This window comes from Ambystoma mexicanum, chromosome 10 (genome assembly GCF_040938575.1).
Source record: "Ambystoma mexicanum isolate Mex_15411 chromosome 10, UKY_AmexF1_1, whole genome shotgun sequence".
NCBI lineage: Eukaryota > Metazoa > Chordata > Amphibia > Caudata > Ambystomatidae > Ambystoma > Ambystoma mexicanum.
The window spans coordinates 1,592,975,791-1,593,000,326 of NC_090932.1; the positions used below are offsets into that span (position 1 = coordinate 1,592,975,791).

General features: G+C 45.4%; 1 protein-coding gene across 2 annotated transcripts in view; it reads right to left on the reverse strand.

The window, feature by feature from the left end:
- The window catches only part of LOC138492644 (somatomedin-B and thrombospondin type-1 domain-containing protein-like), a 281,295-nt gene that overhangs the window by 99,738 nt on the left and 157,021 nt on the right, over nucleotides 1–24,536 (reverse strand). Inside the window, exon 2 of one of the 2 annotated variants that reach the window (XM_069619947.1) lies at nucleotides 15,583–15,768. In XM_069619947.1, the coding sequence (XP_069476048.1) occupies nucleotides 15,583–15,768 (186 nt within the window). The remainder of the gene's footprint in view (nucleotides 1–15,582; nucleotides 15,769–24,536) is intronic. The other variant, XM_069619948.1, reaches the window with a different exon arrangement.

The following is a 24,536-nucleotide window of genomic DNA, read 5'->3' on the forward strand; positions in this document are numbered from 1 at the left end:
CACACGAGGTATTCAGGCCATTCACTTCTCTCCAGACACTCACAACAAGTTATGTGTATTGGGACAAGTACCGAGCCATTCAACACTCCAAGCTGCATTCATACCGGTTTCGGGCAGGGCTGTCTCAACTATTGTGTCAACTACCAGATACTGGACAGCCACAACATAGAATGCATAATCGTCACACACTCCATTCACCCAGGTCCCACCCATAGGCGTACCCACAACATACGGTAGTTGAGAATGCTCCAGCCCGTCTGGTCGGCACTTCCCCACACTACCATATATGGAACTTCCACCCAACAGCCAGTCAGTGGGAAGGGACAGAGGCAGGGCTTCCCAGGACTTCGGGAAGATCAAGGTAACAGGTGATGGAAGGCAAGAGGCCATGGGGGCCATTTTGTCTCCATCCGGAATCTACCGATTCCAAATGACAGGGCCTGGGCATCCCAAAATGGAGGACGCTCAGGGCACCAGGCATTTCAGCACGGAGCTGCCACCAGCCCGTACCCTGCTCTGTGGGTCACACACAGGTGCCCAAAAACATACATTAGGGGCACAGGGTTGCACCCCTACCCATGGGTGCCATAAGGGTATCCCATGGGTCTGTTCACCAAACCAAAAGAGAGAGAGCTGCACCGCCAGGAGTCCCACATGAACTCATGCGTGGAAAACACGACAGAACACGCGATACAAAGCAGTAAACGACAAGGATACGGAGGCCCTGTCCCTCCGATGCATTTCCAGCATCACAACCACGAAGCCAAGAGGGCCTTAGAAGAAGAAAGAGAAAAATCAAACCCGTGACCCTTGGCGAAGCCGGTGAAGCGTTCCCCGAGAGAAGGTAACAGGAACAATAATAAGTCCGGGAGAGAGCCAGGAAAACTTGACAAGGTGAAACAAGACAAGACGAGAGAGAAGTAGATAATTTGGTGAGGCAGCTCCCTGGTCAGTTCCGTAAGACTCTGGTATTGAGAAGTCAAGAAGGATTCTGAGACCTTCTTCCTTGTCCCTGTGGGCACAACTTTAAGTAGATTGTTAAAGAGTTAGAAAATCAAATAGGGCTCAGGGAGTCTCTCCCCTCATCCCAGTGGGGGGCAAAATGCAGGACCGTGTTCACATGTAGACTGTACGAAGTCCTTGTAGAGAGTTGAAAGAGTTCATGAAGAAGTTAAACATAAAGTGAATGAAGTAAAGTTTGTGATTAACTGGACAGGAACTATGAGAAGGGAGTCATTCTCCCAGTCCCGTGACATTCTTGGAACTTTGATAAACCTGAATTTGGAGAGACTTGTACCCAGGAGAAGGGAGTCATTCTCCCAGTCCTGTGACATTCTTGGAACTTAGATAAAGCTGAATTTGGAGAGCCTTGTAGCTAGGAGAAGGGAGTCATTCTCCCAGTGCCGTGACATTCTTGGAACTTTGATAAACCTGAATTTGAAGAGACTTGTACCCAGGAGTAGGGAGTCATTCTCCCAGTCCCGTGATATCTTTGGAACTTAGATAAACCCGAATTTGGAGTGACTTGTACCCAGGAGAAGGGAGTCATTCTACTAGTCCTGTGACATTCTGGGAACTTTGATAAACCCGAATTTGGAGAGACTTGTACCCAGGAGAAAGGAGTCATTCTACTAGTCCTGTGACATTCTGGGAACTTTGATAAACCCGAATTTGGAGAGACTTGTACCCAGGAGAAAGGAGTCATTCTCCTTGGTTGTGATAACAACTCTTTGGTTGGCTTAGTTATTTGTGTTTAAGTGGTAGGGATAGAATAGGAGTTTTGACCAGTTCAGAACCTCTTTCTTTTGACAACGGCCTCCCTGAAAGATCTAAGTTTTAGTTTGGTTGAGGTAGGGTAACCACCTCTAGATTCAGGGTTAGATGGGTTTGCATTTCCGTTAATAAACATCTATAGCAACAAACATGTCATCCCTTGGTCAGTCTCCTCATTCTATGTCACACACACAGCCCAATCTAGAACGAAGCCAGCTGTGGCCCTTGGACCCCTCCCATCTGGGACTTGAGGGAAAAGGCCAAGGGAAGAGGTTTGGAGGAAAGAAGAGCAAGGACCGCTTAGGGAAGTTCAAGAGCAATCAACCCCCCTGAATTGTCCAGCCCGGGGACCTGAGCACTGAAACTATTTAACCCTAAACGTACTACCATGTTGTTTAAACCAAAGACATGTGTTTGTTTGTTTGCCTATCTAATGAGAAGATCTCCAATTCTATCATTGAATTAAATACTCCTTTTTTTGTTACTCTGGAATAGAGCCTCTTTTAAACCTGCATTTGATGTGTACATGTCCCCCTCGGCTTCATGGCAGAGCCCAAGATGGACAGCAGATGAGGCTCTACTTTCAACACCCCACGCTCGAACAATAATAGACAGGGTGACACATGCCCCTCACTGATCATCCCACACCTCTGGAACAACCTTTGAGATTAGAACCACCCACAGTCTCATGCCATTGTGGACAGTATCAAAATGCATTTCTTCTGATTGCTGCTGCCCGCCCCTCATGCCCCAAAACCTTGCAAGTGCTAGCCGACCTCCATTACTTTGACAACCACTGTAATCTAACCTTTGCCCCTCACATGATTAGGGACCAGCTGACTAGGGACCGTTTTTGCAAATGTGTTTGCTGCCCCTCTCGCCATCACCTGCGCTGCTGTCAATGTATGATAGTGTCCCCTCATCACAATTGTAATGCTGCTGCGTCAGACCACATGGCTTTAAGTGGGCAGGGGCTAGCCAGGACTCAGCTCCGGCAGTCTCAAGATATTGCCCCTGAGCCAGGCCTCTCCAAGGCTCTCCGAACTGACTTTCCTGGCCAGATCTCTTCCTTGCAGTAATGTTAATACAAAGCTGAGTGACACTACTCCTCTTCACCAGTAGATGTCAGTATCAGTCATGTTTAGAATTACATCAGTTAAAAACATTTTGAATTAGGTTGTTTAAAACAGGTTCGATTATTGCAACACATTATATTATGATATAATATGATAGGTTATTTATAACGTGCTTAATACTCAGAGGTTTCTAAGCGCGGACCCGACTTGCTTCCAAGGGGAGCATGCTGCCCCTGAGCTATCCTCCCGAGACAATATTCGTATTACAATGATATTAATTAGCGCATAAGAATCACGCAAGGATCTATGGGATTGCATGGTGCAGTGACCTACTTTGATTTGAAGTACTCTTTTATATATGAATGTATTTATTTTGGTCAATATTTGTAAGCAAAGGTATATTGTGATCGCTTTGCACGTATGAACACTAAGTTGGGTCTGTTATCAAGCCCCCTGTGACCTGGCAGTGACCTCGCATCATGCCCAAGCTTTTCTCACTCCAAGCCTGCAGCTTTTAATTTGGCGCCCTGAAGTGGGTCTTTTTCTGTGTGCGGCGCTCCATATGGATAAAAGAAATATATAAGGAAGCGTCGTTCACAACATGCAACCATGCAACAGTGCTACTGCACCGGATCCATGTTGCATTACTGCGGCGTCGGAACCCCCCATCCACATGGGAGCCGGTAGCCTGCCCCCATTCTCTGATTCCTTAACGCTAAGTTTGCTGCACCAACTCTACAAATTCACTCATATAAACAAAGGGTATTTTTGATACCTCGGTCTCTGCTCCTTTTGCTTTCAAGGGCAAAGCGAATATTGTGAAAACGAATAACTTGCCAAAATGTATTTATTTAATTAGCCATACTCCTCATAGGACATGTAACAAACATGGTATTCATTCAGAAAGCTCTTGAAGGTTTTCCAAGGGGTTATGGGAAAACAGGGAAATGCGCCTGGTTCACTCCGAAGACAACTAAAAATAGCCGCTTCTTTACGTGCAAAAAAATAGTTTTGGCTTATGTCCATCTGGCATGGAAACAATACGGCCGATTCTTGGATGTGGATTAAAACCAAAGTACACACATTCTTGGGACATGGGTATGGGTCTGCAACCAGCGACTCTCCAGATGTTTGATGGACTGCAACTCCCATGATCCCTCACCCTGGACTTAGCTGTTTAGGGCTGATAGGAGTTGTAGTGCAAAAGAGCTGGAAAGCCAAAGGTCACAGACCCCCAACATGGGGCATTCTGTTCATAAACGCATTGATGGAACAGCTAGTACTTGAAAGCACCATTGAACATTTTGAAGCAGAATTCTTTATTTCTATTCAGATTTAACCTTTGGAGCAACGTTCTCTTCAAATGAGACTAATCACCACTGGATTTACAGGAAGTCGATGGTCTATCACCACTGGATTTACAGGAAGTCAATGATCTATCACCACTGGATTTACAGGACGTCCATGATCTACCACCACTGGATTTACAGGAAGTCAATGATCTATCACCACTGGATTTACAGGAAGTCAGTGATCTATCACCACTGGATTTACAGGAAGTCAATGGTCTATCACCACTGGATTTACAGGAAGTCCATGATCAATCACCACTGGATTTACAGGAAGTCAGTGATCTATCACCACTGGATTTACAGAAAGTCAATGGTCTGTCACCACTGGATTTACAGGAAGTCAGTGATCGATCACCACTGGATTTACAGGAAGTCAGTGATCTATCACCACTGGATTTACAGAAAGTCAATGGTCTGTCACCACTGGATTTACAGGAAGTCAGTGATCAATCACCACTGGATTTACAGGAAGTCAGTGATCTATCACCACTGGATTTACAGGAAGTCAATGGTCTATCACCACTGGATTTACAGGAAGTCAATGATCGATCATAACTGGATTTACAGGAAGTCAGTTATCAATCACCACTGGATTTACAGGAAGTCAGTGATCTATCACCATTGGATTTACAGGAAGTCAATGGTCTATCACCACTGGATTTACAGGAAGTCTGTGATCTATCACCACTGGATTTACAGGAAGTCAATGATCTATCACCACTGGATTTACAGGAAGTCAATGGTCTATCACCACTGGATTTACAGCAAGTCAACGATCTAGTTGAATTGAAAATGTCTTTCTTGGCCTGCTCTGAATGAAAGGCTCAGTAGTAAACTATGAGTTCTTCAATTTACATATAAACTATCGGGTGGTAAAAAATAAGTTATGAAGAACTGGGAAGATCTCAAACAGAATTCTTTTTTAAATTCCATGGAAATCCCAAACAAGGTGAATTATCTCACCCCAATACTTGCTGCCGGTGCACTGTATGTCAGAGCATCTATAAAGTTGCGTTGCAATTCATTGAAGTGGATCCTAAATGATGTGACAATTGACCTGTAGCACAGGGGTGTCAACTGGAAGATGGTTGGGGGAAAATATTTATAATTTGTAAACTGTCTATTGAACAGGCAGACCAAAATCTGCTGTAACTCTGGTCTGCAGAGAAGGCTGTGAAATGGCACAAACAGGAATGCAACCCTTCTAATCGGGGCTGCTTCACTTCCGGTTTAGGCTTTCGCCCACTGCCTGATCCATTCCAGTTAATTTATCCGCCCGGCACTGCTGACTCGTTTCTTTCCATTCTGCTATTAAGATCGCAGACTTTGCCATGATACCCATGAGTTAAGGGGAGTAACGTGATTCTGCCGTGCTCGAACAGGGGCGGGGCCTCACTGTTTCCAAATGTCAGATGTATAATGCGTCCCTCATTTCGTGACACATAACATCACAACATGTTCTGGTCGCTCGATAATTGGTGTGCTTCAACAGCACCACTGACTTTTCCATTGTCGGATGTACAATGATTTTCTCGCTTTTTTTTAGGATAATTGAGGTTAATTTCTGACCCCTTCGTCTGCGCAGTGTTTCCCTCAAAGGATGACGGTGGCAGCCATATCTGTCAAACTAACCCGCTAATGAATAAAAGTAAGTCATGTGGCATGCATCTCCCATTTTTGTCGATTGTTGTCGCCCACTTTTACATGTGCTCATGCACGGGTAGCCCAATCAAATCATTGTATTCTTTCAGGATTAGATCGGCCTCCTTGCGCAATGTTTTATAGGCAGTGAGGTGTGACCTCTTTAAGTGTAACAGCTGCAGAACAGCCATCAGGCAAAATCCTCGCAGGCATGCCTCTCGCGAGGCTGGCTTGACCAAGTGGAAGACATCGCCAATTAATACAGGTAGTCCTCCTTTTCCCTTGTGGGTTCTCCCAATTTCCACCATTATATAGGGTTGGCCTCACCCCATTCTGTATCACCATTGTTTCACTGAAGCCATGAGGACCCTGGGCACCAAAGTCACTGTGGGATCATCTGGCATTCGTGGAGGTGTGTCTAGCATGGGGTATTTCACTGTGGTATTATTTGTCACCCATGTATGTGAATGTATAGTACTACCATTAGGCCATCACAGGGAGTATCAATTGTCAAACCACATTTTGACTCATGTGGCCATACATATGTTGTTGTTTTAGAATGTCTTTTAACCCCTGATGAAGACGTTGTGAAACAACAACTTCACGTCGAAACCAGTCGGTCCTGTCTGAGTCTTGGAAATGTTACAATATAGGCTAACAACTTAGATTTATTCCAAGACAGAACAAAAGGAAAAAAGAAAAAGACATATTTCATCTTAATAAAAAGCAATAATCCACAAGTAATTCCGTTTGTTACATTGTGTACATTTGATTGCTGAACTGTATATGGATGAGTGTATTAGGATAGATTGTTTGTTGGATGTGTGTGAATGAGCTGTCACCTTTTCTCTTTTTTTTTGTCTGGTCACAGTTGGGATATTACCTGTATTAAATTGTCACTCCCTAGATTAATTGATGATTGTTTTGAATTTTATGACTTTGTATCAGTTGAAATGAAGATATGTGGTTCTTTTGTTTTTCCTTGTTAATTTTGAAGTATGTTTTGCTTTTTATGTATTTATGTATGTTAATGTTAATGTTAAAGGACATTTGTACCGCGCACTAGCACCACCGGAGTGGTCCCCTGGCGCTCTGGCGGCTCTGAAAGAGGAGGGGAGGTTGAGTTAGTGGGAGGCAGCAGGGAAAGTGCAAGAGAGCAGTGATGTGCTGTTGGCGGCCTCAGCCCGGTGGGTCCGTTGGCTGGGCCTGGGGTGTTTGCGGCCGGTAGTCGTCGTGTACTGCTGTGCAAGACTATGTGTGTTATTGTTTTGTTGTTGCGATGTAGTGATGTGTTTGGTTTGGAGTTTGAGAGGTGTATGCAGAAAGGGAAATTGGGTTGGTTAGTTTGCGTCTCTATCCTGAGTTGAAGCGCTCGGCTTGCATAGTCTCCCCTGATGCGGCTCTGTCCTGATCTGGGTCTGACTGGCATATAAGGTTCCTTACTCCTCTGGCCCCCACCTCTATCATGCTCTCTCATAGCTCCCCTTATCCTCCGTTCATACTCCTGTGGCCAGTGCACCTGCCAATGTCATCCTCTCAGGTAGTGTGTGGTGATTGCCAATATCTCGACAATTCCACATCACTGTGGTGCCTGGCGGTAACTAAGGGGCGGAAGAAAGTGTTGGTGGGATTGTCTGGGGTAGTTGACTCAGTTTCTGTGCGTGCCGCCTGTGTTCCAGTCTATCCGGTGTCACCCGTCCAGGTACCGGGGGGGTTGCCCTCTTGGGTCGGGGAAGTCTGTGTCCTTTCCGGTTTTGTCATCCTTTATTCGTTTTTTGGTTTCCAGATTTAGTCTGTATCTATGTATCGGTTTCTTTTTTTTATTTCTCTTATTCATTTATTTGTAAAGGTTTAAATTTAACCAATTGCAATAAAAACATTTTTTTTTAAATTGAATTAAATATTTTTGATAGCTTTATAAAATGATGTCCTCTGGAATCTCCTTTCAGTAAACTATCACAAATAGGAATGTATCTCATATGCTGTGCCAAGACCCTTTGGTTCGACAACGATTTATACTTCTCCTTCACGGAGCTCATGGCAAGGGGCTTGGTACCAACTTTTCCTCTGGCAGAAAGTCAAGCCCTACATCCCAGCAAACAACTTCCGATCTGCTGTCTAAACCTTGGTCCTCTCCCACCTGGATGGTGGTAACGTCCTACTAGAAGGGCTTCCGGGAACCACCCTGGCACCCCTGCGATGTGTCCCACGTGCTGCATTACAACGCAAAAGACTGCAAAATTGACATCACCCCGGCCCCCATTAAATAGTACTGGCTGCGACTGCAAGCCCATATCACCTTCGTATCCACCTCCATCGAATCCACCTCTAAAATCGGCTTCAACTGGGCTGAGAGCAACACACAGCTCACCCTAACACCATCAAGGCACTCTCTCCATCTGCCTGAGGCTGCCTGAAAAGGTCAGGGGACCCACAAGATGCATCCAGGATCGATCTAGGGACTGCCCATGCGACCTCAAACCTCAGAACTGCCAACTTTGAAATGTCTTCTCACCTCCAAAGAGGGCTTCAACTGGGCTGCGAGCAACACACAGCTCACCCTAACACTATCAAAGGCATTCTTTCTATCTGCCTGAGGCTGCCTGCAGTTGTCAGGGGACATACAAGAAGCATCCATGACCGATCTAGGGACTGCCCAGTGTTACCTCTGACCCCACAATTACCATCTTTGGAAGGTCTTTTCACCTCCAAAGGGGCCTTCAACTGGGCTGCGAGCAACACACAGCTCACCCTAACACTATCAAAGGCATTCTTTCCATCTGCTTGCGGCTGCCTGCAGGGAACAGGGGACCTGCAAGAAACATCCAGGATTGATCTAGGGACTGCCCACGTGACCGCCAACTCCAGAACTGCCATATTTGAAAGGTCTTTCCACCTCCAAAAGGGGCTTCAACTGGGCTGAGCGCAACACTGAGCTCCCTCCAACACCACCAAAGGCACTCCTGCCATTTGTCTGAGGCTGCCTGCAGAGTCAGGGGACACAATGGACAAAACGAGAGAGACCAACCACTGATTGACTAGGCGATCAGGTGACAAGAGCATGCGTCATCACTTCTGAACTCTCTAGGGGTGTCCAGCTAGGGGCGTCCCAGTGAAGGGTGGTACATTGAAGGGTGAAGACCAGCCACTAACCAGCCTCTTCATCTATAAGCCTTTGCTTTTACCTTCCTACCTGCTGCACCTCTGAGTACCCCTAGCTTGCTCATTTCTGTGTTGTCTCTCCCACTGCAGCACTGAACATTGCACTCTGGAATGCTCAGTCTGCATGCAACAAAACCTCCTTTATCACTGACTACTTTTACTACAGGTTTCCTCACCTAGCCCTTCTGGCTATGACTTTTCCATCTGCCACTGCCACTCTGGTAGCCCAACACTACTCCAAACGATCCTTCATTCACTCTCCTCATCTAACTGGCAGAGGTGGGGCAATGGACACCTACTTTCTTCCCGCCTCAATTCCATACAAAACTCCAATGGCATGTCCTCTCCTACCTCTTTCGAATTCACCATCTCTACTATTGCACTGCCTCAATTGGTTGACATCATCTCCATATGTCTCCCTCCTGGTCCCACTGGATCATTCTTTGACGAACTTGGGCAACTCCTGGATTTTCTTTCCACTAAACATCAGTACTTTCTCTTGGGTGACTTTAGCCTTCCCTCTTCAACCACTTCTCAGCAATCTGAACTTCAGTCTTTTCTCAGTGACCACGCTCTCCACTCTGTCCAAAACCTACCTACTCACACAGGGGGAAACTCTTTGGATCTCTTATTCATCTTCTTTTCTCTCTCAGCCACTAATACTCCTGTCACACCATCCCTATCTGACCACTCCATTGTTTCCACCACCATCTCCTTTACACCGTCTGACCTCTCCTCAGCACTTGCCTCACCTACTACTAAAAAATAAACGTAAACCTTCTACCATTCCTCCCTTCCTTTCTGACCTACAGTTCCCACTCTCCTCCTTCACACCTGATGCCTCTTCCACCAACACTGCCTTCTCCAGATTCCAATCCCTACTATAATCACCTCTCACTTCCCACTACTAACCTTCACCCATAGGTCTCAACATTCTCAACCATGGGTCACTCCATTCATACACTCTCACTACACAGACATGCATCGGCTGCTGCACACATGGAGGCACACCCACTCGCATGATGACCTGCAACTCTACCTCTCTGCCCTGATCTCTCTCAAGTTCTCTCTTGATAGAGAGAAAGGGAATTCTACCTAACCCTCATTGACCCTTACTCCAACCATCCTCATTGTCTACAGGGCACCCTAAACTCACTCCTCACTCTTCCTAAACCTATGACTATCGACTCCACTCTCACAGCTAATGACCTTGCTGAATACTTCGCTGCAAACATTTACAAAATTGGAGACTATCTTCCGACCTTCCTCACACTCCCGCCTACATTCTACACTCCGCCTACTCTACCATCATCCTCTGTCTCTATCTCCCACTTTAGTCACACTAATACTGAAGAACTCCTATCTCTACTGATGAAGGCTAACCTCTCTAGTGCCCCATCAAACCCTCTTGCTTCTCGGCTAGTCAAGCCTATTGCCCCTTTAGTGGCTTCTCACCTCACTGTACTCTTTAACCTGTCCTTCGACTCCGCTTGCTTTCCCTCTATTTCCAAACCAGCCATGGTCATCCCTCTCCTAAAAAACAAGAGGGTGACCCAAACATGCTGGTTCACTTTTGCCCTGTGTCTCTCCTTCTGCACTACTCTAAAGTGCTCAGGTTGTGTTTAACCGTCTTACCAATTTATTAGACCTCCACAACCTTCGAGACCCCCTACAATCAGGTTTCCGTTCCTGACAATCCACGTAAACTACTCTCCTGAATGTCTCCAACTTCATCACCTCTACTAAGCACTCCAGCCTATCCTATATTCTTATTCTCTTTGACCTATCAGCTGCCTTTGACACTGTCAATCACTCCGATCTCCTGAATACTCTCATCTTGAGATTTGAGATCAAGACATTGCTTGGATTAAGAACTACCTGGCGCCTTGCCAATTCTCTGGCTCCTGCAACAACAACACCTCTCAACTCCTCTAACAGTTGGTGTTCCACAAGGCTCTGTCTTGGGTTCCCTCCTCTTTACACCTCTGCTCTTGGGGCACTTATCTCCTCCTTTGGGTTCTCGTGCCAACTCTTAGCGGAGTGCGCCGAAATCTTCTCTTTTCCTGAACTGTCCTCTGATCTTTCAAACTGTCTCTCAGCCATTGCATTTTGGATCGCTTCACACTCTCTGATGTTAAACTCTACCAAAACAGAGGTGTACTTCTTACCTGCCAAATACTCTCTCATCTCTTCCCTTGCCTATCCAGTTACCACCAGACACATTCCCCTACTCTTTTTCAGCTAGAAACCTCAACGTTCTCTATGACCCTTCTAACACCTTCTCTACTTTCATCTCCAAAACTGCAACAGTGGCTCGAATGAACCTCCTAAATATTAGGAAAATCAGTCACCTCCTTCCTTTCAACAGCACCAAGCATCTCTTAACCACTCTTGCCTTCTCTAAACTGGACTATTTAGCCAGCATCCTCTTTGGTCTCACCAACTATGCCTCCGGTCCTCTCATCAAGTTCATTAACTTCGCAACCAGGGCTCCCTTTGAACTCGCTCACTTCACACCTACTTAGTCGTACCATCACCAGGCTGGATGGCTGATGATGCAAAACAGGGCCAGATTTAAATTTCTTCTCCTGGTTCACAAATCTTTCCATGATAAAGCAACATTGTATCTAGCCTCCTCTATCCAAGTCTACAAGCCTTCTCGTACTCTCTGCACTGCCGTCCTCGACTACCCTTGTGGCTCCTCGCCCTCCCTGTGCTTCCTCTCGCTTCCATTCCTTCTCACTTCTTGCTCCACTTGCATGGAATTCTCTTCCCCTGGACATCCGAGAAATCGTCCACACGGATTTGTTCAGAACCAAACTGAAAGCCTACCTCCTCGCCTCCGACTTACCCTCTTAACCTACCTCTCATCTGCCTTCAAGCTTACATTTTCCCTCACCTTTACATGCCTCTGCCATTCACTTGCTCTGCCTCCACTCTAGCACTTCATCCATCATAGTAACGTTCCCAGCACAGCTGTCCATACCGCCTACCTGCACTTAAAAATGTCTAATTTTGTTTGTCCACCGATCTATTGTCCCTAGTGACTGTTCCATTTACTCCTCTCTACAACTTGGTCAGAATGTTCCTAAGCTCACCCCATTGTAAGACTCTCACTGCTTCCCGTCAAATGTGATTTATTATCTATTGTACATTCTTTTGTGATCAAACGAGCATTGTTCCTTCCTGTATAGATATGTGCAGCATCTTCAGAGGCCTACAATCCACCAGAAGTAAGCAGATGTGCAGACTTGAACTCCGCCGGTGCAGGAAGGAAATAACCAGGAGACAGGCCTTCTCTATCTATTGTCCAGGACTCTGGAACCTCCTGCCTGTCAACACCGGGGTGAACCCTGCTTGCTTCTACATTCCAGGAAATAACAGAAGAACCTCCTCTTAAAGGAATGGCTCCTCCCTAACACCTAGGTCCACACACCCTCCGCACACCACATAATCTGATACTTGTTGGTCTGCTGCTCACTATTTCCACCCCTGGTTCCTTGCTGCCAAGGTGCCCACCCTTCCCCCCCAGACCTCCCCCAGGCCTCCCCCATTGTTAGTTCCCAGCTCCCTTGCATCTCTGCTTCCATCACTGTGTCCTTCCCTCCATGCTATGTTGCTTCCCAGAGCTATGTCCATGCCTAATTAATACCCTCATAATAATAATAATAAACAATTGAATGAAACCCTCCTCTCAGAGATTGATTGGCCCTTTAATAAAAAGAAAGACATGCCATTTATCCATCTGAAAAAATCCTTTGAACACAAATTGAATAGATGGGATTGGTGTGCGAATTGCACCCACCTGTCTAAATTAAAAGGATATAGTGCTCTGGCCCATGTTGTGCATAGATTCCAGAAGATCCAACCTTATTTGCTATTATGCCCGGCCCGTGAGGTAAGGCAATTCATCTTAAGGTTGCGCATAAATCAACTCCCGGTACTGGGAGTTGATTTATGCACAACCAGATAACAGAGGACCCGTACGTAGGTAGTTATGCATGTATGTTCGTGTGAGATGTGTATAGCTCGTACCTAGCAGCCTATCAATGGAGTGCTGTACAAAATAACAGAGATGAGGAGAAGAAAATGGAGGTGGGGAGGTAAAATGCTAAGGTTGTTGTGTAAAGCCTGGTGGCCATCCTCAAGCTGAACAATAAACATTTGTGTCTGGATTCCAACGCTAACGTCTCAAGTGGAGAAGAGCACAGTAATCTTGCAGTAGACCATCACGCCTATCACACATCTGCACCCCTCCGCCCCCACATAGCCTTGCCTTTACTATTCATGCAAATTAACATATCTAGTTGTCTAAATGTTAAATTAGTTAATGGTTATTTTGAAAATTGTTTTGAAAATAATATTTTAGGTTTTGTGTCTCTCCTTTTTTTAAAAAAATGGTATAATATTTCCCTTTAGAGTTTATGATGGCGAAGTGTCTTCATGTGGATGAGTTTACCAATGTATTATGAAATGTTGTTTTAAAATATTTTAAAACATTCTAACACAACTGGAAGCAGTCACTGGCCCCCGTCTGGGGGAGCCACTGGAACATAGGACCTGTCGCATCTGTGGGAGATCCGGATCTACAGAGTCAGCCAGACATGTCCTCACTCAGTGAGCTAAGCTGGGGCCGGTGTACATGTGTATGCTTGGCAAACTAGTATACAGGTATGAGGCTCTAACTGGGGATTCCTTCTGGGACTACTGTCTCAACTCTGACACCCTCGCACTACAGCTTGCCCTATATATGGTATGGGCTCAAGTGAAGACCTTCCTTCCTGACCTACGGACTCCAGGTGCCACACCATAGGGTCCATAGGTTGGTGTGGTCTGTTGTCTGGGGATTCTTTGGAAAGTTTTGCACCTTACTGTAATAACTGGGCTATACCGTATCTTCTTGTGTACATATTTTGCCTATATTTATACATGTTTAAATGAATTATGAGCTATGCGGACTGATGAACTCGGAATTGAGTAGAAGTTACTCACCGATCTTGTAGTTTGTATTTGGATTGTGTGCCATTATTATTGTTGCTAGGTTTTATTATTGATATTATTGTTTTATTATTGTACTAAGAGTTATAATGTGTTTTCATGTTTGTGTAAAGTCCAGATTTTGGATTATATCACAATAACATCATAATAATAATAATAATAATAATAATAAAATGCTTTGATACTGTAGAACAGTTCCCCATTTTGGAGATTTTTTTGTTGTTGAAATAATTGGCGTGATCATGATTCAAGATTTAAGTGTATGTCTCACAGGAGATTATTGGGTTTCGATGGTAGGCTGTACTCTCTTCCCAGGTTTTATCTTAGCGGCTAGTAAGATGATACTAAATATTTGGGAAAACATAAAACATTCGACTACTGAAGACTGACTAAGAGAAGGTAGCACTTTCCTGGCCATTGAAAGAAGGCCGTTATACACATGGTGTGTGAGGCACTTATTTCAAAGTCTGTAAGGAATCGTAATTGACCTTTATGGTTTACCTGAGCCCTGATAGGCTGTACTCCCTTGACAGCTCGTTTTACAATAATCTCGATGGAGTTTTATTATTGAGTAAAACTACATTTTGTATTTGTTTTTATTTTGTCCTCCAGTGCTGTATTAACTTTGCATAACATTGGTTTTTAAAAACAAAATAAATATGTGTATCTGGGTGAGTCTTGTGTAGGGTACTTTGGTCTTTCTACTCTCTGTCCTCCCCTCTTCTGCCTTCTTGGATTTCTGTTTCACTTCCCTTCTCCCCCTTCCCATCTCTACACCCCCTTGTTGGTCCTAATAGTCGTCTTGGCCCCCCTTGACTACTGTGTTGGAATCTATGTAGGACTCTCGGCCAAATCTCTGCCCAATGAACCATATGCTCGCCTCTCCTTCAGCCTAAAAGTTCTTGATCGCTTCCACAGCTGCTAGGATTTGCTATAGGTTGACCATAAACCAGCACATCAATGTCAAGATGGACTTAGCCACAGAGCCTTCTATGGCCTTGTGCCGATCAGCCTAACCAGAGGACCGGTACGTAGGTAGTTATGCATGTATGTTCGTGTGTGATGTGTATAGCTCGTACCTAGCAGCCTATCAATGGAGTGCTGTCCAAAATAACAGAGATGAGGAGAAGAAAATGGAGGTAGGGAAGAAAAATGCTAAGGTTGTTGTCTAAAGCCTGGGGGCCACCCTCAAGCTGAACAATAAACATTTGTGTCTGGATTCCAACGCTAACGTCTCAAGTGGAGAAGAGCACAGTAATCTTGCAGTAGACCATCACGCCTATCACACATAACCTTGCCTTTACTATTCATGCAAATTAACATATCTCGTTGTCTAAATGTTAAATTACAGGTTTTGTGACTCTTCTTTTTTTTAAAAAATGCTATAATATTTCCCTTTAGAGTTTATGATGGTGAAGCGTCTTCATGTGGATGAGTTTACCAATGTATTATGAAATGTTGTTTTAAAATATTTTAAAACATTCTAACACAACTGTAATTCCTCAACAAACATAAAAACAATAAGAAACCAAGCAAGCGGTCCAGTGAGCGCCAGGAAACATCTTACGTCACTGCTTTACCTTTCGCCGTCTCGCATATGGGATTGTCCCCATGGCAGCCCCTCCGCTGCTTCAGGTCTGGGCAGGGTGCCCCTCCGTTCCGGGGTGGCACTGTGACCTGGCGGGTCCTCTCTCGGCTGCCAATCCCACACAGGGAACTGCACTCGCTCCAGGAGCCCCAGGGTCCCACAGAGCAATGGACGGCTGCTAGGGAGGAGAGACGGGCGTTAGGGGAGGGGATGGTCAAAAGGGAAAGAGGAGAGTGCAGGGAAGAGGATGGGAAGAGAGAGGAGCAGGGAGAAGTTGGGTAAATAGAGGGGTAGAGAGGAGATGAGAAGAGGAGAGGGCCGGGAAGAGGATGGGAAGAGATACGAGCAGGGAGAGGGTAGGGAAAAGTCAGGAGTAGGGAGCGGATGGGTAGAAGGAGAAGATGAGAAGAGGAGAGGGCCGGGAAGAGGATGGGAAGAGAGGGAAGCAGGGAGAAGTTGGGTAAATAGAGGGGTAGAGAGGAGATGAGAAGAGGGAGTGCAGGGAAGAGGATTGGAAGAGAGAGGAGCAGGGAGAAGTTGGGTAAGTAGAGGGGTAGAGAGGAGATGAGAAGAGGGAGTGCAGGTAAGAGGATTGGAAGAGAGGGGAGCAGGGAGAAGTTGGGTAAATAGAGGGGTAGAGAGGAGATGAGAAGAGGAGAGGGCCGGGAAGAGGATGGTAAGAGATACGAGCAGGGAGAGGGTAGGGAAAAGTCAGGAGTAGGGAGCGGATGGGTAGAAGGAGAAGATGAGAAGAGGAGAGGGCCGGGAAGAGGATGGGAAGAGAGGGAAGCAGGGAGAAGTTGGGTAAATAGAGGGGTAGAGAGGAGATGAGAAGAGGGAGTGCAAGGAAGAGGATTGTAAGAGAGAGGAGCAGGGAGAAGTTGGGCAAATCGAGGGGTAGAGAGGAGATGAGAAGAGGGAGTGCAGGGAAGAGGATTGGAAGAGAGGGGAGCAGGGAGAAGTTGGGTAAATAGAGGGGTAGAGAGGAGATGAGAAGAGGGAGTGCAGGTAAGAGGATTGGAAGAGAGGGGAGCAGGGAGAAGTTGGGTAAATAGAGGGGTAGAGAGGAGACGAGAAGAGGGAGTGGCGGGAATAGGATTGGAAGAGAGAGGATCAAGGAGAGCGTAGGGAGGGGATGGGAAGAAGGAGAAGATGAGAAGAGGAGAGGGCCGGGAAGAGAGAGGAGCAGGGAGAAGTTGGGTAAATAGAGGGGTAGAGAGGAGATGAGAAGAGGAGAGGGCCGGGAAGAGGATGGGAAGAGATACGAGCAGGGAGAGGGTAGGGAAAAGTCAGGAGTAGGGAGGGGATAGGAAGAAGGAGAAGATGAGAAGGGGAGAGACCCGGGAAGAGGATGGGAAGAGAGGGGAGCAGGGAGAAATTGGGTAAATAGAGTGGTAGAGAGGAGATGAGAAGAGGGAGTGCAGGGAAGAGGATTGGAAGAGAGAGGAGCAGGGAGAAGTTGGGCAAATCGAGGGGTAGAGAGGAGATGAGAAGAAAGAGTGCCGGGAAGAGGATGGGAAGAAAGGGGAGCAGGACGAAGTTGGGTAAATAGAGGGGTAGAGAGGAGATGAGAAGAGGGAGTGCAGGGAAGAGGATTGGAAGAGAGAGGAGTTGGGCAAATAGAGGGGTAGGGAGGAGATGAGAAGAGGGAGTGCAGGGAAGAGGATTGGAAGAGAGAGGAGCAAGGAGAGGGTAGGGAGGGGATGGGAAGAAGGAGATATAAGAATGGGGTGGGCACAGAAAGAGACAGTGAGGGGTTGGGAAGAGAGAAGGCCGTGTGGGGAGAGGATAGGAAGAGAGCATGTGGTAAGAGAAGGGTAAGCAGTGTGTAAGAAGTGAAAGGGACGGGGAGAGGATTGGAAGAGAAGGGCAGGGAAAGGATAGTGGGAGTGGGAGAGGATGGGAAGAGATGAGAAGAGGCAGTGAAGGGATGGGAAAGGGATGATTGGAAGAGAAAGGGGCAAGGAGAGGATTGGGAGAGAAGGGCAGGGAAATGATAGGGTAAGAGTGGGAGAGGATGGGAAGAGATGAGAAGAGGCAGTGACGGGATGGGAAGGGGATGATTGGAAGAGAGAGGGGCAAGGAGAGGATTGGAAGAGAAGGGCAGGGAAAGGATAGTGTAAGAGAGGATGGGACGAGATGAGAAGAGGCAGTGACGGGATCGGAAGGGGATGATTGGAAGAGAGAGGGGCAGGTGGAGGATGATGAGGGGGGAAGGGAAAGGATGGGAAAGGGGATTGTCAGTCAGAGATGGGAAAGGGGGTGTGGTGGCATAAATGGGCGGGGTTGTTGAGAGAGAGAGGGAGGGGTAATAGTAAAGGAGATAGGCAGAATGGCATGCAGAGTTAAAGTGACAGAGTTATACAGGGGGGTCAGGGAGGGGGCAGTGAAATGCAACAGGGAGAGATCATGAAAGATGGAGTTAGTGAAGGGAATGGGAGGTGGAGACCAATGTAAGGCGAATACAATAGAAATGGAGAGATTGGAATCAGGAAGCAAATAAGGAGGAAGGGAGAGGTCGAGTGATTGAGGGAAGGAGGACGCATGAGAAGTGATACATAAAATAGACACAGAGAAGGGTGGAGATAACACAATGAGGAGAAAGATAATGCAAGTGAATTTAGAGGCAGGTTAGGGAATATTAGTGCAGAGGGTAAGGGGCAGGGAGAAGGGGAGGGGGAGGAGAGACAGACCGATCAGTACAATGATAGAGTCAAGCAGTCAAAACTGTCTTAAAGTTAATATATATGACAGATAATGTAGAAAACAGGTAGTCAAAACAAGCAGATGCTGTCATATAAAGTATGTATCCACTGCACTGTGAGAATTCATTTATGGATGTGGAAGGCATTGGAAAGTGGGTTTAATACATTATGAACAAAAGACTGTAGGGTTTTCTTTGTGACAAAAGAAAGTATATATGTTTTTATCAAACAAATGGTCAAGGCAATTCCACTAAGCATGACAAGCACTTGTAGTAACTGTAACACATCATGTGCTTAGCTCCCCTGAAGATAGCTGTCTATTGTGTGCACGCTGTGAGCATTGTATGCACAATGTGCCATAGTAACCATAACACAGCATGTGCTTAGCTCCCATGCAGATAGCTGTCTATTGTGTGCACGCTGTGGGCATAGTAAACGTAACACAGAATGTGCTTAGCTCCCCTGCAGATAGATGTCTATTGTGTGCACGCTGTGAGCATAGTAACCGTAACACAGAATGTGCTTAGCTCCCCTGCAGATAGATGTCTATTGTGTGCACGCTGTGAGCATATTATGCACAATGTGCCATAGTAACCATAACACAGCATGTGCTTAGCTCCCCTGAAGATAGCTGTCTATTGTATGCACGCTGTGAGCATAGTATGCATGATGTGCCATAGTAACCATAACACAGCATGTGCTTAGCTCCCATGCAGATAGCTGTCTATTGTGTGCACGCTGTGAGCATAGTAACCGTAACACAGAATGTGCTTAGCTCCCCTGCAGATAGCTGTCTATTGTGTGCACGCTGTGAGCATAGTAACCGTAACACAGAATGTGCTTAGCTTCCCTGCAGATAGATGTCTATTGTGTGCACACTGTGAGCATATTATGCACGATGTGCCATAGTAACCATAACACAGCATGTGCGTAGCTCCCCTGCAGATAGCTGTCTATTGTGTGCACGCTGTGAGCATAGTATGCACGATGTGCCATAGTAACCATAACACAGCATGTGCTTAGCTCCCATGCAGATAGCTGTCTATTGTGTGCACGCTGTGAGCATAGTAACCGTAACACAGAATGTGCTTAGCTCCCCTGCAAATAGCTGTCTATTGTGTGCACGCTGTGAGCATAGTAACCGTAACACAGAATGTGCTTAGCTCCCCTGCAGATAGATGTCTATTGTGTGCACACTGTGAGCATATTATGCACGATGTGCCATAGTAACCATAACACAGCATGTGCTTAGCTCCCATGCAGATAGCTGTCTATTGTGTGCACGCTGTGAGCATAGTAACCGTAACACAGAATGTGCTTAGCTCCCCTGCAGATAGCTGTCTATTGTGTGCACGCTGTGAGCATAGTAACCGTAACACAGAATGTGCTTAGCTCCCCTGCAGATAGATGTCTATTGTGTGCACACTGTGAGCATATTATGCACGATGTGCTATAGTAACCATAACACAGCATGTGCTTAGCTCCCCTGCAGATAGCTGTCTATTGTGTGTACGCTGTGAGCATAGTAACCGTAACACAGAATGTGCTTAGCTCCCCTGCAGGTAGCTGTCTATTGTGTGCACACTGTGAGCATAGTATGCACGATGTGCCATAGTAACCATAAAACAGCATGTGCTTAGCTCCCATGCAGATAGCTGTCTATTGTGTGCACGCTGTGAGCATAGTAACCGTAACACAGAATGTTCTTAGCTCCCCTGCAGATAGCTGTCTATTGTGTGCACACTGTGAGCATAGTAACCGTAACACAGAATGTGCTTAGCTCCCATGCAGATAGCTGTCTATTGTGTGCACACTGTGAGCATAGTAATCATAACACAGCATGTGCTTAGCTCCCATGCAGATAGCTGTCATAGTAACCATAACACAGCACGTGCTTAGCTCCCATGCAGATAGCTGTCTATTGTGTGCACACTGTGAGTATAGTAACAATAACACAGCATGTGCTTAGCTCCCCTGCAGGTAGCTGTCTATTGTGTGCACACTGTGAGCATAGTATGCACGATGTGCCATAGTAACCATAACACAGCATGTGCTTAGCTCCCATGCAGATAGCTGTCTATTGTGTGCACGCTGTGAGCATAGTAACCGTAACACAGAATGTTCTTAGCTCCCCTGCAGATATCTGTCTATTGTGTGCACACTGTGAGCATAGTAACCGTAACACAGAATGTGCTTAGCTCCCATGCAGATAGCTGTCTATTGTGTGCACACTGTGAGCATAGTAACCATAACACAGCATGTGCTTAACTACCATGCAGATAGCTGTTGTAGTAACCATAACACAGCACATGCTTATCTCCCATGCCGATAGCTGTCTATTGTGTGCACACTGTGAGCATAGTAACCATAAACAGCATGTGCTTAGCTCCCATGCAAATAGCGGTCATAGTAACCATAACACAGCACATGCTTAGCTCCCATGAAGATAGCTGTCTATTGTGTGCACACTGTGAGCATAGTACCCATAACACAGCACATGCTTAGCTCCCATGAAGATAGCTGTCTATTGTGTGCACACTGTGAGCATAGTAACCATAAACAGCATGTGCTTAGCTCCCATGCAGATAGCGGTCATAGTAACCATAACACAGCACATGCTTAGCTCCCATGCAGAGAGCTGTCTATTGCGTGCACACTGTGAGCATAGTAACCATAACACAGCACATGCTTAGCTCCCATGCAGATAGCTGTCTATTGTGTGCACACTGAACACCGAGCAGCTGTGGACAGATGCAATCCATCCCATTTGCTTAAGCCGCAGCCGGCCTTCCCAAGACATGTAATCAAGTTGGGTCTAAGTAATCTCATTGCCATTGTTAGCCACACACTGCAGAGAACAAGGTTGAAACATCAGTACTGCTGCAGAACAAAAGCTCTTCATAATCTGAAGCCCCCATCTACTGAATACCATCAATGAAATATAGTGTGTGTCTATTCTACTGTACTTTATAATATAGGATACAATGGTTTTCAGCCTCCCGGTTCTAATAATTATGAATGCTATGGAAGTGTTGTACATATAATTATAATTGTTCTTTTATAACACGCTTAATACCGGAGACCAGTTTAAGCACGGGCCCAGGATTCCAACCTGCGTTGCTCTGCGTTGTCTTGCTTCCAAGACAAACACGTTGCCCCTGAGCCATCCTCCCCGGATATCTATAGAACGTGTAGGATCTGTAAGAGGGAGGTGGAAACCTGTCCTCATCTATTAACAGAAGGCCAGACATTGACGGAGGAATATAGAAAACGCTACGTGGACTATTTGAATATCGGTAATTTGGTGCTTGATCAGACATGGCCCTATCTATACATTATGTCTGGCTACACTTGATGTGAATTATACAAAATTGTGAAATATGAGACATGATTTTATTAGACTGGTAATCCATGAAAAGATATTTTTATTTTGATATGAAATTGTTAGTACTTTTTAAATAAGGAACGATTTGATAACCTTTTATAATATCAATGATTACTTTTAAGGAATTGGCAACATTTTGTAAAATGTACATTGTAGTTTGTAGTATAATGTCATTATCTGCTCTATGGTAAAAGTTTATATTTTTAACCATATTAACACGTAAAAAATGTTTTTTAAAAGTATATCTTGTTGGACCGAATATAGAAGAACATTCAAGCATTTCAACCACCATGAATCCTAAATATTTGTACAATGTAATACAGAAATGAAATACTTTGTGACATGTATTATCGTCCACTAACATCTCCAAAACCCGACCTCTGGCCGAGTGGTTTAAACTGAGCGTTGCGTGCTGCTATTTGTTTCATGAAAATCAATTTTTTGCCAAAATGTTTCTGGTTTGCCTTCGGGAGCAGACAATGTGTCAATCACTCGTATACACCGTCCAGCGGCACTAGTTAAATGAATAAGAGCTTCATTACGAGTTTGCTGATAAATCGGCAGTAAATCCAGGGACGTCATTTCACCAAAATGCCAGGGGTAGCAGAAGTGACATCACACGACCCTTGACCCCGGATGACATCACAGGAAGTGATGTCATTTGACCCCACCCCAAAGTGATATCGCGGGAAGCAATGGAACACAACCTTTCACCCATTGACAAAACAGAAAGTGCATCACATAGCATTGACACTAGGAAAATATGGTTACGATATCACTATAATGTGATATAGATTTCATACCTGAATAGATCGCCATATGTATCGTTAAGATCAGTGTGTATAGGCCCATATTACCAAATTACTGTGATTGCAAGCAGACGTCCATGACAAAATGATAATGATGTGTTATTATATAGCACTTACGCTTAAGCGCTTTACATAGAAGAAATATACACCCAATATCACCCAACCTGTGTTGGTACCCATTTATCGACCTCAGAAGGATGAAAGGCTGAGTTGAGGGGTTTGAGAACAGACTAAATCAGTGACTCACCCCCTGAAGTGTGCCTGAAAGAAACCTTTAATGAGTCTAGCAATTTTTTAAAAAATGTTTTAGAGGTCGCAAGGGAGACCAGAGAGGTCGCAAGGGAGACGCCCAAATGACGTCCCTGAGTAAATCCATGCATTGACTTTAAAAAATCATCGCCCGATATCGGCCCTCGGCCCCAGCATAAGGAGTGGTAGGACGTTGTCAATCCCCGTTTTTGGAGTCCATGGGAACCCATGGGGGTTTTTGGTGCATTTACTGTGAGGTCATTTTGCACAGTAAATGCGCAGATTTTTTGGTGGTCAAGCGATTGATTCACTTCCGGCGAATCTTCCATTTTACCATCAAATTTGGAATTGGGCAGTGCGGTAACAGTCACAGTTATTCTGTTGCCGCCTACAAAAGCGATCATAATGGAATTACCGCCACTTTCTTACCAGATGGCGGAACTCGTAATGAGACCCGAAGGGAGCTACCACGAGGACGAAGCAACCTCAGTCCAGTGCCCGTGATGGCACAGGAGCAGCTTAAGACATAATCAAAGGCTGCATACAACAAGGTTGCATGTGTGCTACATGCATTTGCTTACCTTTTCTTAAACACTAACATTTCTATAATAAACACATGTTATTGTATGTCACGTTGCTGTTATGGTTGAAGGGCTTTGTAGCCGTGTGAATAGCAGCACTGTTGCCTATAATCAAGCCCCATATCAATAGTTATGCAGTCATACTTTAACACAACTGAAAATGTGACAGCACATTGACCGTGGTCACGGCAAAGAAGAGGGGTATCAGATTAGCATCTAATTTCTGCTCAGTAGTGGGCCCCAATCCCAAAGCTTTTTTGGTGGGGGGGAGGGGCATAGTATCTCTTCATACAACCCAAGCCTGCTCATTTGCATAAGAGCAAAGGGCATTATGGGAACATATGAATTCCCACAATTTCACATTTGAAACGTCCGATAGATATTCAGCAAGAAACCATTTTGAGTTATTTAGTTGGACTGTGTTCTTTTCATTAGTCACAATAGTCACCGTAACTAAAAAAGGTCTGCCAATTGCAAGACATATACCCCAATTTGGACAGCTGCTAATGCTATGCAGCATGTGAGGCTTTGGCTGTTCCTGTATTCAGTGTCCCGGTGCAGCTTCGGGACCGGTCTGAGCTAGTCCTTGAGCCTTGAGATGCAGAAGCCAAAATTTGCCAAAGAACTCAGCTCTGTCTTGTTCCAGACCATTTCCTAACCTGTTTGTGCACAAATAAAATTGAGCCATGTGCTGCAATTGTGCAAATCAGGAGTGTTTCATCACATTTTACGGTGCATTGCGTATTCACAAACAGGATGCACTTTCAAAAGAACTGAAAACAAACACACTCCCTTTCACCTGTTTGGAACAGGGGCCTGGGGAATGTGCAAAGCACGACAGAGCCATTTCTGACCCCATTATGCATTTGTTTTTAAATGTCACCACATTCGTGTATAACCCACTCCTGTCCCACTTGCCTTTCCATTCCTCAATTAGGGATGGAAATGGTTTCAGAGGTTTTTAGCATTTCACAGTGACAGTCCTGTAAGGGCCCAGATCTGTGAAATGCACTACCAGCACCGTGGGGAGACTGGGAGCTTGTCATAAGGAGGCTGGATAGCACACATTTTCACTGCCGCACAGCCCACAGAAATGTGCAGGTCACCTTTGAGAATAAGATGACCCGCGTCTTCATCGAACTTCTGCAAATGAATAAAGTCTATCATCTGTGCATTTATCATTTGCAGTAGGTTTTAGGAATCTGTGTCTTGTGCTT